Source organism: Somniosus microcephalus, chromosome 22 (genome assembly GCF_052327205.1).
Source record: "Somniosus microcephalus isolate GS21.2 chromosome 22, FLI_Smic_1.0, whole genome shotgun sequence".
NCBI lineage: Eukaryota > Metazoa > Chordata > Chondrichthyes > Squaliformes > Somniosidae > Somniosus > Somniosus microcephalus.
Genome location: NC_141008.1, coordinates 59,757,498 through 59,775,353, shown reverse-complemented (window position 1 = coordinate 59,775,353; position 17,856 = coordinate 59,757,498). Strand labels below are relative to the sequence as shown.

The 17,856-nt window shown below is 46.0% G+C and overlaps 1 protein-coding gene across 8 annotated transcripts in view; it reads right to left on the bottom strand.

The window, feature by feature from the left end:
- The window catches only part of akap10 (A kinase (PRKA) anchor protein 10), an 85,020-nt gene that overhangs the window by 20,574 nt on the left and 46,590 nt on the right, over positions 1-17,856 (bottom strand). For all 8 annotated transcript variants that reach the window (XM_085964863.1, XM_085964865.1, XM_085964864.1 and 5 more), the window contains 3 exons: positions 17,576-17,674; positions 13,326-13,410; positions 7,500-7,623 (listed from right to left, as the gene is read on the bottom strand). In XM_085964863.1, the coding sequence (XP_085820989.1) occupies positions 7,500-7,623; positions 13,326-13,410; positions 17,576-17,674 (308 nt within the window). The remainder of the gene's footprint in view (positions 1-7,499; positions 7,624-13,325; positions 13,411-17,575; positions 17,675-17,856) is intronic.

Below are 17,856 nucleotides of genomic sequence, written 5' to 3'. Positions count from 1 at the left end.
TTATTTGAAGGAGAGACACATGGGAGCTCTCCCGGTGTCCTGGCCAGCATTTATCTCTCAACCAAATACTAAAAATTAACTTTTTTTTTTGTGCTGTTTGCGGGACCTTGCTGTGCACAAATTGGCTGCCACATACGCCCACATAACAGTGACACTTCAAAAATACTTATTTGGCTGTGAAGCGCCTTGGAACATCTACAGATATAAAAGATGCCGCCTGAACAATTCAATAACACTGATCCCCTGTTTAAAATCCCTCTAATCAAACTACTTCATCTACATGGTGCCCTTTGGCAACATCATCTGCAGATATGCGATCAGCTTTCACATGTACGATGATGACATCCAGCTCTGTCTCTCTGCTGTCAGACTTCTTGCCTGACATCCGTAAGAGCAGGAGTAGGCCATTCAGCCCTTAAGAGTTTGTTCCGCCATTCAGTTAGATCATGGCCGATCTGTCCATCTACTCGCCTTGGCTCCATGCCCCTTAATACCCTTGCCTAACAAAAATCTGGCAATCTCCATTTTGAAATTTTCAATTGAGCTAGCCACAACAGCTTTTTGGTGGATGACCGTTCCAGATTTCCACTACCCTTTGTGTGAAGAAGTGCTTTCTGACATCACCCCCAAAACGGCCTAGCTCTAATTTTAAGGTTATACCCCCTTGTTCTGGACTCCACCCACCAGAGGAAATCGTTTCTCTCTATCTACCCTGTCAAATCCTTTAATCATTTTCAACACCTCAATTACATCAACCCTTAATCTTTTATACTCGAGGGAATACAAGGCTAATCCATGCAGCCTGTCCTCGTAGCCTTCCTTGTCCCACCACTGGCAGCCGTGCTTTAGCCACTTTGACCCCCACGTTCTAGAATTCCCTCCCTAAACCCCTCCGACTTTCCAACTCCCACTCCCCCCCTCTCAAACCCTCCTTAAAACTCACCTTTCTTTCACCAAGCTTTTGGTCTGTGGTAAACCACTGTTTGTATTCCACTGTGTACATGCCTGGACATGCCTCGGCTGACTCCTCCCACAAGTCCTAGTATAAAGGTAACTGCTCCCCAGCCCTTTGTATTTCTGGACCGGTCGACCACTCGAGGCAGACCTTCATTCTTTTGTTAATAAAAGCCTTTAGTTACTCTCTTAACTCTCAGCGCATCAATTTTATTAACAAAATTTTTATAATGGAGAAGATCCTCACACCAGCATGCCTGGACTTAGATCATCGGGAGGCGGACTCATCCACCAAGTTTACTCACTGGCTTAAGTGTTTCGAAAAATTCCTGACCGCCTCCGCAGCAATCAAATCGGACGAGGACAAACTGGATGTCCTGACCTCCAAAGTGAACCACCGAGTGTACTCGGTCATCCAAGACGTGACCTCGTACGCGGACGCTATCAAGCTCCTCAAGGACCAGTACACGCGCCCAGTGAACGAAGTGTACGCCAGGCACCTTCTGGGGAGTCGTAAACAACAACCTGGGGAATCGACCGTGGAATACCTTCAGGCACTGTCTGTGCTTGGCCGGGCCTGTGGTTGTAAGGATGTAAAGGCCGCCGTGTACACAGAGGAACTTATCCGGGACGCTTTTGTAGCGGGCCACAGATCCAATTACACCCGACAGCGACTGTTGGAGCAGTGACCTCGACCTCAACAAGGCCTCTGAACTCGCACTATCACTGGATGCAGCCTACCGGGGCATGGATGCCTACTCCTCTGCACCGTGGACGCCGCGGGGAATGACAGCCTGGGACACGGTAGGACCGCCTCATAGTGCCGTGCCACCCCAGCCACACCCCAACTACCGCAGCAGTGTCCCAAGGCTAGACAGCAGTGCCCCAAGGCCAGAAATGCTACTTCTGTGGCCAGGCAAAACACCCCAGAGCGCGCTGCCCGGCGAAAAACGCGATCTGATGGTTTGCATCCCAGGGTCTTGAGGGAAGTAGCGGTAGGGATTGTGGATGCATTGGTAATAATTTTCCAAAACTCACTGGACTCAGCAAAGGTCCCGGCAGATTGGAAAACTGCTAATGTAACACCATTATTTAAAAAGGGTAGTAGGCAGAAGGCTGGAAACTATAGACCTGTTAGCCTAACATCTGTGGTTGGTAAAATGTTAGAGTCCATTATTAAGGAGACAGTAACGGGACATTTGGATAAACACAATTTAATAGGGCAAACTCAGCATGGTTTCATGAAGGGGAAGTCATGTTTAACAAATTTGCTTGAGTTTTTTGAGGAAGTAACATACAGGGTGGATAAAGGGGAACCAGTGGACGTAGTGTATTTAGACTTCCAAAAGGCATTTGACAAGGTGCCACACAAAAGATTATTGCTCAAGATAAAAAATCACGGGATTGGGGGTAATATTCTGGCATGGGTGGAGGATTGGCTCTCTAACAGAAAGCAGAGAGTTGGGATAAATGGTTCGTTCTCAGATTGGCAACCAGTAACTAGTGGTGTTCCGCAGGGGTCAGTGCTGGGTCCCCAACTCTTTACAATCTATATTAACGATTTGGAGGAGGGGACCGAGTGTAACATATCAAAGTTTGCAGATGATACAAAGATGGGACGGAAAGTAGTGAGTGAGGAGGACATAAAAAACCTGCAAAGGGACATAGACAGGCTAAGTAAGTGGGCAGAGATTTGGCAGATGGAATACAATACTGGAAAGTGTGAAGTTATGCACTTTGGCAGGAAAAATCATAGAGCAAGTTATTATCTTAATGGCAAGAAACTGGAAAGTACTGTAGTACAAAGGGATCTGGGGGTCCTGGTGCACGAAACTCAAAAAGTTAGTATGCAGGTGCAGCAAGTGATCAAGAAGGCCAATGGAATGTTGGCTTTTATTGCTAGGGGGTTGGAATATAAAAACAGGGAGGTATTGCTGCAGTTGTACAAGGTATTGGTGAGGCCGCACCTGGAATACTGCATACAGTTTTGGTGTCCATACTTAAGAAAAGACATACTTGCTCTCGAGTCAGTACAAAGAAGGTTCACTCGGTTAATCCCGGGGATGAGGGGGTGGTCATATGAGGAGAGGTTGAGTAGATTGGGACTCTACTCATTGGAGTTCAGAAGAATGAGAGGCGATCTTATTGAAACATATAAGATTGTGAAGGGGCTTGATCGGGTGGATGCGGTGAGGATGTTCCCAATGATGGGTGAAACTAGAACTAGGGGGCATAATCTTAAAATAAGGGGCTGCTCATTCAAAACTGAGATGAGGAGAAACTTCTTCACTCAGAGGGTGGTAGGTTTGTGGAATTTGCTGCCCCAGAAAGCTGTGGAAGCTACATCATTAAATAAATTTAAAACAGAAATAGATAGTTTCCTAGAAGTAAAGGGAATAAAGGGTTACGGGGAGCGGGCAGGAAATTGGACATGAGTCTGGGTTCGGAATGGTCATGGCCCTGTGGGTAGTGGAGCGGGCCCAGGGGCCGTGTAGCCTTGTTCTGCTCCTACTGTGTTCTAATTCTGTTAGATTTCAGGAGATGGTTTTATTCCTGTTCCTGGCTGGGGTGGAGATCGCCTTTACAGAAGGTAAGTACTGTAGAAAATATAGGGACAGAGTGATCTCCTGGAAGAATTTCGATCGCCTAGATGGGTCGGAGAGGAATTTCCCAGATTTTTTTCTCCCAAATTGGGTCTTTATCTGGTTTTTCGCCTCTCCCGGGAGATCACATGGGTTCGGGTGGATGCAGAGTGATAGAAGATTTGAGGTTAGGATCAGATCAGCCATGATCTTATTGAATGGTGGAGCAGGCTCGAGGGGCCGATTGGCCTACTCCTGCTCCTATTTCTTATGTTCTTATGTTCTTATGATCTGCTCGGGCTGCGGGAAGAAGGGACACTACGCTAGCGTCTGCAGGGCCAAAGCCACCCCGAACCCCAGCAGCGCCGCGTGTGGGCCATGCGGGCCGCCATCTTGGGCCTCCCCGGCCATGTGCGAACCACCGGTACAGCAGCCATTTTGGACGCCTCCAGCCACATGGGGATCATGGACGCCGCCATCTTGGACGACAGCCGGAACGCAGCAGACCCCCAACACCGCCTCATTTGATACCCGCAGCGACACACCGACCCCTACGCTGGCATCCGTTACACTGGACCAAGCGAGACCGCACCAGCTGGCCAGTTCCACAATGGACATTAAGGTAAATGGTCACGATACAATCTGCCTTTTTGACTCTGGGAGCACGGAGAGCTTCATCCACCCCGACACGGTGCGGCGTTGCTCTCTCCCAGTCCTGCCTGCGCACCAGCGGATTTCTATGGCCTCCGAGTCCCAGTCGGCGGACATCGGCGGCTACTGCGTGGTGACACTCGTAGTAGACGGGACTGTGTACGATCATTTTAAACTTCTGGTCCTGCTGGGGTTAGATTTTCAGTGCCACCTTAAAAGTGTTACGATGGCGTACGGTGGACCCCTACCCCCACTCAGTCCGCAGCCAGCAGCTTCCAAATTGCCCGCCGCGCACCAGGTGCAACCTCTCCACACTCAGAGTCACCCCCCCCCCCCCCCACTGTTTGCTAACCTCACCCCCGACTGTAAGCCCATCGCCACAAAGAGCAGGCGATACAGTGCCGGGGACAGGGTTTTCATTAAAACCGAAGTGGAGCGGCTCCTGAAGGAAGGGATTATTGAGGGCAGCACCAGCCCCTGGCGAGCCCAGGTTGTGGTCGTTAAGACCGGCGAGAAGCAGCGCCTGGTCATCGACTACAGCCAGACAATAAATCGCTACACCCTGCTGGACGCCTACCCACTCCCCCGCATAGCTGATATGGTCAACCAGATCGCGCAGTACCGCGTCTTCTCGACCATTGACCTGAAATCAGCGTACCACCAGCTCCCTATCCGCCCTGAGGACCGCCAGTATACTGCCTTTGAGGCAAACGGCCGCCTCTATCACTTCCTTAGGGTTCCCTTTGGCGTCACCAACGGGGTCTCCGTCTTCCAAAGGGAGATGGACCGGATGGTAGATCAAAATGCGTTGCAGGCCACTTTCCCATATCTGTACAATGTGACCATCTGCGGCCGTGACTTGCAGGACCATGACGCAAACCTCGAAAAATTCCTCCGCACCGCCCAACTCCTGAACCTGACATATAACAAGGAGAAGTGCATATTCCGCACAAACCGCCTCGCCATCCTTGGCTGTGTTGTGGAACACGGAGTCATCGGCCCCGACCCTGACCGGATGCGTCCCCTTATGGAACTCCCACTGCCTCAAGGCCCTGAAGAGGTGCCTAGGGTTTTTCTCCTATTACGCCCAGTGGGTCCCCTACTATGCGGACAAGGCCCGTCCGCTGATCAAGTCCACCTCTTTTCCCTTGACGGCAGAGGCCCGCTTAGCCTTCCACCGTATCAAGGAGGACATTGCCAAAGCCACCATGCACGCAGTGGACGAATCCATCCCCTTCCAGGTGGAAAGCGACGCGTCCGACTTTGCCCTGGCCGCTACCCTCAATCAGGCGGGGAGACCCGTGGCCTTCTTTTCACGAACCCGCCAAGGCCCGGAGACCAGACACTCCGCTGTTGAGAAGGAGGCCCAGGCGATTGTGGAGGCTGTGCGTCATTGGAGGCACTACCTGGCCGGAAAACGATTTACCCTGCTCACTGACCAACGTTCAGTTGCTTTCATGTTTAACAACAAGCAGAGGGGCAAAATCAAAAATGACAAGATCTTGAGGTGGAGAATCGAACTTTCCACCTACAATTACGAGATCTTGTACCGGCCCGGGAAGCTCAATGAACCCCCGGATGCGCTATCGCGTGGCACCTGCGCCAGCTCGCAGATCGATAGACTGCGGGCCCTCCACAATGACCTCTGCCACCCGGGGGTCACCAGGTTCTTCCACTTCATCAAGGCCCGCAACCTGCCTTACTCTATTGAGGAGGTCAGGACCATGACCAGGAACTGCCAAGTCTGCGCTGAGTGCAAACCGCACTTTTATAGACCAGACAGGGCCCACCTGATAAAAGCCACTCGCCCCTTCGAGCGCCTGAGCGTTGATTTTAAAGGGCCTCTCCCCTCCTCCGACCTCAATGTGTACTTCCTCAATATTATTGATGAGTACTCCCGTTTCCCGTTCGCCATCCCCTGCCCGGACATGACCAGTGCAACGGTCATTAAATGTCTGAACGACCTCTTCACCCTGTTCGGTTTCCCCAGCTATATCCATAGCGACCGGGGCTCATCGTTTATGAGCGACGAACTCCGTCAGTACCTGCTAACTAGGGGTATTGCCACAAGCAGGACCACCAGTTACAACCCCCGGGGGAACGGACAGGTGGAAAGAGAAAATGCGACAGTTTGGAAGGCCGCCCTGCTAGCCTTAAAGTCTAGGGGCCTTCCAACCTCTCGCTGGCAGGATGTGCTCCCCGATGCGCTCCACTCTATTCGGTCACTGCTCTGCACTGCCACTAACGCCACCCCTCATGAGAAAATGTTTGTCTTCCCAAGGAAGTCCACATCGGGGACATCGCTACCGCCATGGCTGACGTCCCCAGGGCCGGTCCTACTGAGAAGACACGTGAGGACCCATAAAACGGACCCCCTGGTCGAGAGGGTCGACCTCCTCCACGCCAACCCCCAGTATGCTTACATTGCATACCCGGACGGGCGGGAGGACACAGTCTCCATAAGAGACCTTGCACCCTCGGGGGCCGCAGTAACCCACTACTCACTACCACCCCCCCCCACGATCCGATATCCAGCCCCAGCAGACGGCAGGCCTGGGCCCCGCGACCCGCTCCCCGCGACCCGCTCGACATCTACGAGGACGACACGCCTGTGCCACAGCCTACGCAGGACTCGACGCCGGAAGCTCCACTACCCCTGCCGTCGCCACGCCGATCACAGCGGCAGACAAGACCTCCGGAGAGACTCCAATACACTAACTTTTAATACACTTCACCCCGCCGGACTCAATTTTAAACAAGGGGTGAATGTGGTAAACCACTGTTTGTATTCCACTGTGTACATGCCTGGACATGCCTCGGCTGACTCCTCCCACAAGTCCTAGTATAAAGGTGACTGCTCCCCAGCCCTTTGTATTTCTGGACCAGTCGACCACTCGAGGCAGACCTTCATTCTTTCGTTAATAAAAGCCTTTAGTTACTCTCTTAACTCTCAGTCTTTTATGAGTAATTGATAGCGCATCATGGTCACCCCTCTTAATGCTCCTTTGGCTCACGGTGTTTTTCAATATTAAAGGCATTACAGAAATGTAAGTTGCATTTGCTTTAGATACTTATCTTGCATTACATGCTAGAATTCTGTATTTCACAAATTTCATAAATGAGAGACAGTAAATCACTACACAGAACATTTGGTGGCATTGTGAATATTTGATGACTGCCCATCACATATCCCTGAAGAATGACCGTCTAATTTAACACAAACATGTTCGGTTTTGTCCGCTGACTCTGAAACAACCAACCAGTGATTTCCGCACGGTACCAGCCAATGTGTTAAAGACTCCGCACACTTACCTCTGAGAAATAGAAGAGTGCTGACTCATTGAAAAGAATATCAGCCAGGTAAACAGTGCCACTAGTCAACACTTCAATTTGGTATTTACAAAAATGATGACTCCGTAAAAATTCTGTAAAGTGCCTGTTGGAGAATGAAAAATGTCACCATTCATTTTTTATATGGTGCACAAAAGAATAATATCTGAAACTTCCCTGAATAAATGTCTCCTGGAAATTGCATTAGTACTTTCAGTATTTACCGAAGGAAAGTTATGCGGTTTTAAAAATGTAAATTTAGGTACAATCCAAAAAAAATTAATACTCTTCCTTAACAAAATAAAACAAAGTTAATATCCGCGATATTAGAGCTGTTTATCTTAATTTTGCTAAATGTGGTCTCTTTTCAAAAGTTATCCCTTTTAATAATCCAGTTTCCTTGGAGACTAAAAGGTAAAATGGCTGTGTAAAATAAATTGCTCTTCTCTTCGATTGCGGCTCAATTATGGATGTCCCATTATTTACAACATCCCCATTGTGACCTTATAATAAATCTGTTTGCAGTGCTGGACGATATCCGATGTCTTGTGCTGTAAAAAGCCAAAAGATTTGGCAGAGCAGTTACAGTGCAGTGAAATGCATCTGCACGGGCCATCTTTGGGATTGACCAAGGTGGTCTCCTAATAAAGAGTCAAGTTTCAATAATTTAATGTTGGGGTGGGTGTTAGGTGCCCATTGCTTCAACAGCCTGTCTACTTGTACAAAGTTACAGGCTCATATTAAAAGTGGAGCAAGCAATCAGGCAAATTTAACAGTAAGTTGAAGTAGTTATCTGAAAGATTACTGAGAGCCTTGCTTTGTTTTCACTAAAGCTAATTTACCATTTTTTTTAAAATGCGTGTTATCAACCATGAGAGATCTTTATGAACTATTTCAAAAGGGAATTGAATATATACATGTAAAGGGAAAAAAATTGCAGGGCTAGAGGCAAAAGAACAGAGGAGTGGGACTAATTGGATAGCTCTTTCAAAGAGCCGGCACGGGCACGATGGGCCAAATGGCCTCCTTCTGTGCTGTAAGATTCTATGAGAACTTGAGCATGCGTTTCACTGTAAAAAGTGCAGCAGACACTAGCAACACTTATCAACACTAGCAAGTCCTGGATTAGCAGAATAAAAAGGAAAAACTGGAAAACTGAAATAAACAGAAGTTGGCTGATCTGCTTTGCATTTCCACAATTTTAAATGCAGCTTTTGACATCTTTAAATGTGACATGCAAATTGCAAGCCTTAAGTAATTTCCACAAACTGTTGAATTCACAAATATCAGCAAAACTGCAGTTATGTTAACCACCCCCATTGCATAATACACGGTTAGGAACATGCAAGATTAAGTGATATTTTAGTTCATGGAAATAGTTTACAATTCCCCAAACCCTGAGAGTATTACAGCCTTGAACACACTCAATCACCTATAGATGTAAAGAGTGCTGCATTTTTTGGGGAGTTTTTGCACAGTTTGGATAACTTACATACATTACAACAGTGACAACACTTCAAAAAGTATTTCATTGGCTGTAAAGCGCTTTGAGACGTCCAGTGGTCGTGAAAGGGGGTATAGGAATGCAAGTGTTTCTTTCTTCCTTACTTGTTGCAGCTCCCCACAATCTGAATGTAGAGTATCGGTGTGTAGTTCATTCTCACCCATTAAAGGGTTCAGGGCAATAAGGAGAAAAATGGTATGATGCTGGACCATGAGTGAACTGGATGGAGAACATTAATGAGATACAATACACTGTTTACAGAGGTATAATGTTGTACGTATTGACATGAATCAGTCATTCATGAAAGAAAGACTTATGAAATAATACTGAGCGGCCTGCGGGTGGCGTTGTCCAGGGAGAGTATAAATACTCGGGCACGGGCCCAGCTTGCGCAGGACATTCTTAACAGGAACTAGTGAAGGACACAACTAGACCTCCATGTTGTAAAACAGTTGATTAAAGCTTTGTTTAACGCTTAGACCAAGTGCCTAGTAGTTTTCTTACGTCATATATTATCAAGTCTGAAAGTTTAACAGATAGGGGGAGATTGATGGATATTTCAGCACTCCACTTCTTAGTAGTTACGATACTAGTTTGTGCAACACAGGGAATTGTTGCACTTCTGAAAAATAAACTACGAATTAAGAAAAGACCATCAGTGCTATTGAGTCTGCTCCTATTCCATATCGAGCACGAGGGGGCAGGAGAGTGGAGATGGAAAATTACACAAGGGATAGGGAGCTGTCAAAACGGCAAACACATAAGCTTTAATACAAAAGCAAAATACTGCGGATGCTGGAAGTCTGAAATAAAAACAGAAAATGCTGGAAATACTCAGCGGGTCAGGCAGCATCTGTGGAGAGAGAAACAGAGTTAACGTTTCAGGTCGATGACCCTTCATCAGAACGGTCATGTTCTGACGAAGGGTCGTCGACCTGAAACGTTAACTCGGTTTCTCTCTCCACAGATGCTGCCTGACCCGCTGAGTATTTCCAGCATTTTCTGTTTTTATTATGCATAAGCTTTCACTGCTTCTGATCCTGCAACAGTAGATGGTAAGCTTCCTCCCAGCCCTATGCATGATGCAGCTATGATGACTGAAAGTTACTTTCCACTGCCTTTTTTGAATAAGTATTAGATTTTGGTTCATAAATTGTGGCGTAGTAGCAGTCAGAATGCATAAACCACAGCCAAATTTTAGTTCAGTGTTTAACCACAAGGTGGCAATACATCATCAGTCACAATTTCCTCAGTCTCATCAAGGAGTTCATTTCACTTTATATCTGTGTCCGAGAGAATGATCAGCGTGCGCCAGGGAGCGTCATTCCAGCTGAAATCACACTGCCACCTTAGTAATGCAGAGTTTTATCAGTAATTCTATTGCAGGTACCATCGCAGCTCTGAAAACATAAAATAAACCTCCACATGCTTGGGACAATGTGCTGTTTACTGAAGCAAAGGTAGACGACTGTAAAGGAGTAACTATTGCCATTTACGCAAGAGTGTAAAGGAAATATCTTTGCAAATTATTACTTTGCCCTGATTCTCTTGCACTTTGGGAAATACATGTAGATTATCCCAAATGTACCACACAGATCAAACTATGTGTAGCTAAGCACAATAAGGGTGCATTGGTGTGAAGTGTTTTAGCTTTACACTGACTTGGAGCTATGCAGTAAACGCACCCTGAATTTGGAATCGGGGCTCTCCCCGACACTGGAGCAAAGCAGAGTTATACTCACTAGAGGAGAGTCTCTCCACTTTACCTTGGAGTCAGTTCGGCCTTAACACCACTATGCAAGGCACAAGTGTTTCGGACTGACGCTAATGCACCGTAAGGTCTTAGCGGTGGTGGTAAATCCTCAGTTACTAAGACGGCAACATGCACCTTTATAGCACGTTAGCATTTATCATCCAGTCCAATAACATCACCTGTACAGTTTTGTTTTAGAGGAAAAGTGCATCAGTAAATTTACCATTAAGATATTGGGGCAGTAATTCCTCCCCAAACGCGTGAGTACGGAAGGGGTACTCACGCGTCTGGCCGGAGGAAATGCCGGTTTTCAGCATGCACAGCGCATGCGCTGAAAACCGGCATTTCCTCTCCTCTAGCCCAAGAGGTGAAGAGGCTAGCGCGTGCGCTGTAGGGGGCAGCGCGTGCGTCTTGGATTTCCTCTGTTTTGGGGGATTTGCGCATGTGTAAAGGCCTCCGGTCTTTACGCTTGTAAAAAGCACACGTAAGTATTTCTTTTTACAGGTAAGTGGTGTTTTAGTGCAATTTAGAATTTTTTTCCCCCACAGGTTTATTATTTTAAAGAATCTACAATAAGGTAAGTTTAGTTTTAGACCTTTATTAAAATTTAAACAATTTTTTTTTGAAAAAATAAAAAAAAAAATTTTTAAACTTATTTATACTTAATTTAATGATTGGGATGTTTCTTAAAATTTTATTTAAAAGTTTAAGTAGTGTTTTGGGGTGCAGTACTTTTCATGAGTTTGACAGTTCTTACTCTCAAACTTATGAATGAAGTTTCCCCTCCCCTGATTGGCTGAACAGTGCTCACCTGATCCCAGCCAGCACATCGCACTAACTACGCCGCTGGGTCAGGTTAGCACAGCGCGCCGACATCAGAACCTGGCCACTGACAGGAAATCCACTGCGGGCCAGGTTTCAGATGTCGGCGCGCCGGGTAAGTGCACATCGGGGGCTTGCACGCGCGGCAAGCCCCGACACCAAGTTCTGGGCCATTATAGAACATTGACATGACACATTTTACTTTGTTTCGCCCCCAGAAACAATATGTCTAAATTGTTTACTGAACGATTTTGCTGTTCTAAAATGCATTCATTATAATCTGCAAAAGGCATATGGTAGCACAGTGGCTATGATACTGCACTAGCAATCCAGAGATCTAAAGCTCAAATGAATTCAATAAAACTGGTCATTTGTGGGCTCGCATCAGAAAATGACCATGAAAGCTGCTGGATTGTCATAAAATCCCAACCGGTTCACTACGGTCCTTCAGGGAAGGGAACTGCTATCCCTACTGGGTCAGGTATATTAAAAAATTGTTTCTAAATTTACCTCAACCATAACAATTAAGTTATTATTGGAACAAGTAGCACAAATGTTGTTTGGCGGAAGGGGAAGGGAACGCGGGCTTCACTGTGAACTGAATCAGCAGGAATTCCTCCTCCTCCTCTCCCCTGGCGCCACTCTTTAGAGAAAGAATGGCTCGCTGTCATATGTGACAGTCTGTCAATCGCTTCTAACAATGAACTAGACCTCACAGCACAGTGCGAACAAAGGAACAGAGAAGATATTAGATTTGAGAACACACTGCAATACAAGTTTAAAAAACGGTGTATTTATTTAGAATTAGAAAGTCATGACAGCTTAAGTAAAGTTTGTACTGGCTTCAATTTCAGAGTTTCTATTCAATAAAACTGAACAAAGCTTGCTACAATTGTAGTTTTTTTTTAAACATATAGTGCGTGCCCATTGCTACAGATATTGCAACCCAGTCAGTCAGCTAGCTGTTTTAGGGTAAGTGACAGACATCTGAACTGTCCGAATCAATGCACGGTTTGCAAACAGTATGGAGAAATCTCCTGTACCTAATTACGTTATCAAGTAAGTTTGTTTACTGTGCTTTTTGCTAAGTAATTAGAACATAAGGATAACAAAGGTTTTTTTTAAAGGTGTCAGTGGATGGTGATTTGGGTAGGAGCTCTGACTGATTAACTTTTATGTTCCGTATTACTCAGTACCACACTAGACAGTGTACTTAAGACAGGCACCAGTGAGCCAGCAGAGCTTTTCCTCCGGCTTGCTTTTTGGTACACTGGGATGCTGCAGTATGACATGGCATGACGCCCCATTACTAAACATACACCTCCTCCAAACTTTACCATGGCAAACAGCAGCTTTCGCACTTTTTTCCAACAGCCACGCTGTTTTGTGGTACAGTATTACCTGCTCACCATGTATCCAGTTTAGACAAAAATCCACCTGTAGCAAATAGATTGCAATGTCTCAAATTGAATATAAAAGCAAATACTGCGGATGCTGGAAATTGGAAATAAAAACCGAAAATGCTGGAAATACTCAGCAGGTCAGGCAGCATCTGTGGAGAGAGGAACAGAGGTGCTGCCTGACCTGCTGAGTATTTCCAGCATTTTCGGCTTTAGTCTCAAATTGAATGCAGGTTTTGGGTCAGCCCCAATTTCGATATTTAATATTTGCCTCTAATCGGGTAAGCTCTTAATACGCTGAACTAATTATTTCAGTCAAATTTACTCACTCTTGTTCCATCATAACGTACACTACATCTTGTGCAGAAACAAAACAGTTGGGATCTACTTGTCCATCTTCTCCACATATCTTAGCTGTTAAAACAGAAGCACATATATTTATTCAAGGCCAGATTTCAGCACTGCACAATGATGTACAACAGGGATACAGAATTATTGCATTTAATATTTTCAAAAACAGACCATTTCTAATTATGTCCAAACCACAGCATCAAGAGAGGAGAGTTTTCGGTAGATTTTTTATGGCCCATGGTACCAAACACAAACTGCAAGGGAGCATTAGGTGTCAAAATGAAAGTAAAATGTGCAGTTTTAATCACTTTTAGCAGCTTCCAGGGGTTTTGTACAGAAATAGAAGCCTCATTTCACAATCTGCCACCCAGTATCTCTTGCAAACTCAACGCATGAAATTCTGGATAGACACTCTTCAAAAAAATAAGAGCGCTTCTTTCTCGGATACACCAATCAGGTCAGTCAATTAACAGGCGGGAAGTTCAAAATTCAGATGCCAGCAAAATGAACTATTTTACCATTGCAGCAAACTTTGTTGTTCGACAGGAAGATCAAAGTTAAAACCTTTCCGAAGAATTTCAGTTCTGCGCATGGGATGAGGGGGAGAAGGGGGCTATGAAGGACCATAGTCTCAGAGGACTGATGCAGAGCACAAAGAAAATCAGCCCAACTGGTTAAGTAAACTATAGTTAGATTGGGCATTTCAGACAGCTCAGTAATTAATGTTTGAAGATTCGAGGATAGAAGGGAGGCAAAAGGAAATGTCACATTGACAGCGAAAAGTACCCTTCAGAGGCTCTACTGAAAATGCAGAGTCAGGGTGTTATACGACATACGACATTGCTCCCTCCTATTCTGTATTGCTGATGCCATCCCACTTAGGAAAATTAAACATAAGTACAGTTATTCCTCTGCTTGATAAAATAAAGCTCCATGTACTTTGGAAGAAAAACTCTGTTCTGGGCCACAGTTTATAGCTGTTAACGGGTATAGATTATCATGTCCATAAATAAAGCCTGAAACTAAGGCCCCAGGAATGCAAAGATGGCACTCTAACTCCGACATATTTCATCTGTTGTCCTGAAAATTGATGAAATACTTGGCACGGTCTTGAGTTTTGGTTTGTTTACAGGATGATCCTCTTTAAAGGTACCTCCGTAAAGTGATAAAATAGGAATCACATTAATAGACATTCACTTTCATCAAAAGCTATCAAATCAGAAACATTACAGTATTTTACAGATAATGATTGTGTTGCAATGAAATCTTGAAATCACAAGGACAGCAATAAGAGTATTATTCTCAAATTAGAATTGCCACTAAGCATGTGTACATAAAAACAGTCCAACCATTTAACAGCTTAGTCTGAGAGCAAACAATCTCCCTTTTAGATTCAACTCAAACTGCTACATAAGTGCTCCCAACATGACCAGATTTGCATATCCAAGCCACCAATCAGATGATCAGAATACTACTTTTTGCTTACAAACTTGTACGGTTAAGATGTTACAAGATCCACATACAAAGGGAAAATGTCCACCCTCCCAGGCTTCAATACGACTGCCATGGCAAGCTCACAACTAATAGAATCATAGACTAGTACAGCACAAAAGGAGGCCTATCGGCCCATCGAATCTGCGCCGGCTCTTTGAAGAGCAATCCAGTTAGTCCCACTGCCCCGCTCTTTCCCCATATCACTGCAATTGTTTCTCCTTCAAATATTTATCTAATTCCCTTTTGAAGGCTACTATTGAATCTGTATCCTCCACCCTATCAGGCAGTGCATTCCAAATCCTAACCACTCGCTGCGTTAAAAAAAAATTTCCTCATGTCACCTCTGGTTCTTTTGCCAATCACCTTCAATCGGTGCCCTCTCATCATCGACCCTTCAGCCGCTGGAAACAGTTTCTCTTTATTTACTCTCTAAACTCTTCACAATTTTAAACACCTCTATCAAATCTCCTCTTAGCCTTCTCGGCTCCAAAGAGAACAACCCCAGTTTCTCCAGTCTATCCACGTAACTGTAATCCCTCATCCCTGGAACCATTCCAGTAAATCTCTTCTGTACCCTCTCCAAACCCTTCACTACAGCACAAATGTTAAAAACCTGGAAAAAAAGAAATGTTTTAAGGGGTTTCCATTTCAACAGGTAGTGCAAGACAATCTCCTTCCGTATACAGCTACTCAGTGAAGTTCAGCAGTTCAAGGCAACATGACAGAGCGTACTGGAGCAGCCACAGTGCGGTGCCTTGGAGTGACAGGACACAGATCTACACTCCTGATTCTCTGCATGCAGTTACCAATGACACATTTTCACTGAGGAGTCAACTGAAGACCAGGTGCTTCCTACAGGAAGGGGGAAAAGAAAAACTGGAGGAAGCGTGTGCCAGAACAGTCTCTCAAAGCACATTGCGGTTGGTTACAGAACAGACCCGGCAGAACCATGGGAACAGAGAGTCAACCTACACTCAGCATGGGTTGGATTTTAATATAGGAAGAAAATATAAGTAACTTAAAGTGTACTTTAGTGAAAAGTCATGGGCCTAGAAATTGGGTTGGGGCGTCAAAGTGGCGCAAAAGTCGCCTGAGCGCAGGATTTAGCGCAGCGTTCGCGGCTTCAGCGATCGTCCGATATTCAGTTTCATTGCCCGAGGGACACGGGGCGAGGCTCGAGGCGCTCCGCGTCCCTCTTAGGGCGCTGAAACTGAATATCGCAGCGCAACGTGCCGCAGCGCCACACGCTGCGGTACTGCAGGCCTTCCTCCCACTGTTAAGGGGGAGGGGCCTGCAACAGCGCGAACCCCGATCGCGAGTGCCGGCAAACGAGCCCGGCACCAAGGAGAAGTGCTGGGCTCTCAGGAAACAGCCGGCAATGCCGCGGAGGGGGGGGGGGGTCAGGAGACCAGGGACGGAGGTGCTGGCAGGCAGCCGCCGAAAAAGGCAGCCGCCCCGCACCTCCACCTTAACTTGCGCCGCTGCCGGCACAGTAAGGCCCCGTGAACCAGGCGCGGGTAGCGAACGGCGCAACTGCGGCGTTCGCTACCAAATATCGCGAATGGGGCGCTGCGCACACCGATGACGTAATCGGTGGTGGCGCAGCGCAAAAGACTAACGCCACCATTATCGCCCCAACTCAATATCGCGGGAGGCGCAGCCAGTGGCGCTACAGCCACTGCCTGCCTCTTTAGGCGCTAACAAGTGGCGCTACTTACCCAATTTCTCCCCCGTGTACTTTAGTGAAAAGTCTAAAAGGAAGATACCTGGACATTTAATATCCCTCACCTATTGCCCCCACTGCCGCCTTTGGATGCTGATCTTTCAGTCACTGGCTCTGCTCTTTGGAATTTTCTCACTAAACCATTTGTTACTTCTCCACCCACACCGCACTCCACCCCCTACAGCCCATTTTCAAAAGCCTCCTAAAAAAAAATCTGACCATGCCTGTGAGGAGGCCGACAAAAATGCAACAGAGTGTTTCTTAGTCATCCTGCATTATTCCAACTCAGAGCTACTGTTAGAAATAGTCAGAAGACGAGCATTTTGTGTAGAACTCACCCTGATGAGACATGAATAAAAATCCACTCTCGTGGCATCAGGAACTGGAACAGATTGAAGCAGCGTTCCCCATTCGTGACATTAATGAACTTCATGACATCACACAAGGGGGAGTTCGACACAAACTGTTTATACTCAAACTACCACTAACCAGAAGTACTAAAGCATAAAACAGTAACATGGGAGGGCCGAATGATGCAGGTACTGTACGGGTAACTCCCTCTGTAAGATTTAAGATTATAGGGCAATTAGACTGCACTGCCCATTTAAAAAGAGAGACCGTCACCAAAAAGACACTCAGCAGTTCAGGAACACCTGTCCAATTCGCTATTTCTATCTAGCACATCTCCAGAAGTACATGTGGATAGGATCCACCTCATCGGTGAAGGCCTCCAGAATGGATATGCCCAACACTCATTACCCATGTTCATACGAGGTATGGCCACAATGGCAAGATACTGGAAAAGCACGTGGAACAGCAGCCCAGCTACTACCGTGAGAGTCGTTCGGAAGAATGGCACTAGTAGGAAATTTAATTGGGGGGGGGGGGGGGGGGGGAAATCTAGTTTTGTCACATTTTTGTTTGCTTAACTTGCAAAATAGATCAAATTCCCAAGGTCGGCTCGTCCCACCCCTCCCCCCATTCTAAAGAGCAATTCAGCCTGTTACTTACCTACTATGTCATTTCTCATTGCTTCTATAATTGGAATTGGTCTAGAAGCATCTGGTGAAATGTATTTAGTAAATATATTAACTGCATCACGCTCTATACCTGCAGAGGGAAAAACAATCATGAATTTAACTGTTCAAAGTAAAACCCTTGGGTGCAATAACAAATGCATTACAAGATACTTTTTTCCACAAGCCTGTTAATTATGGTGATTGAAATTTTATTATAAACTGAAGAACATGGAAAAAGGAAAACCTATTGATCAGCAAGTTTCAAAATTGCCA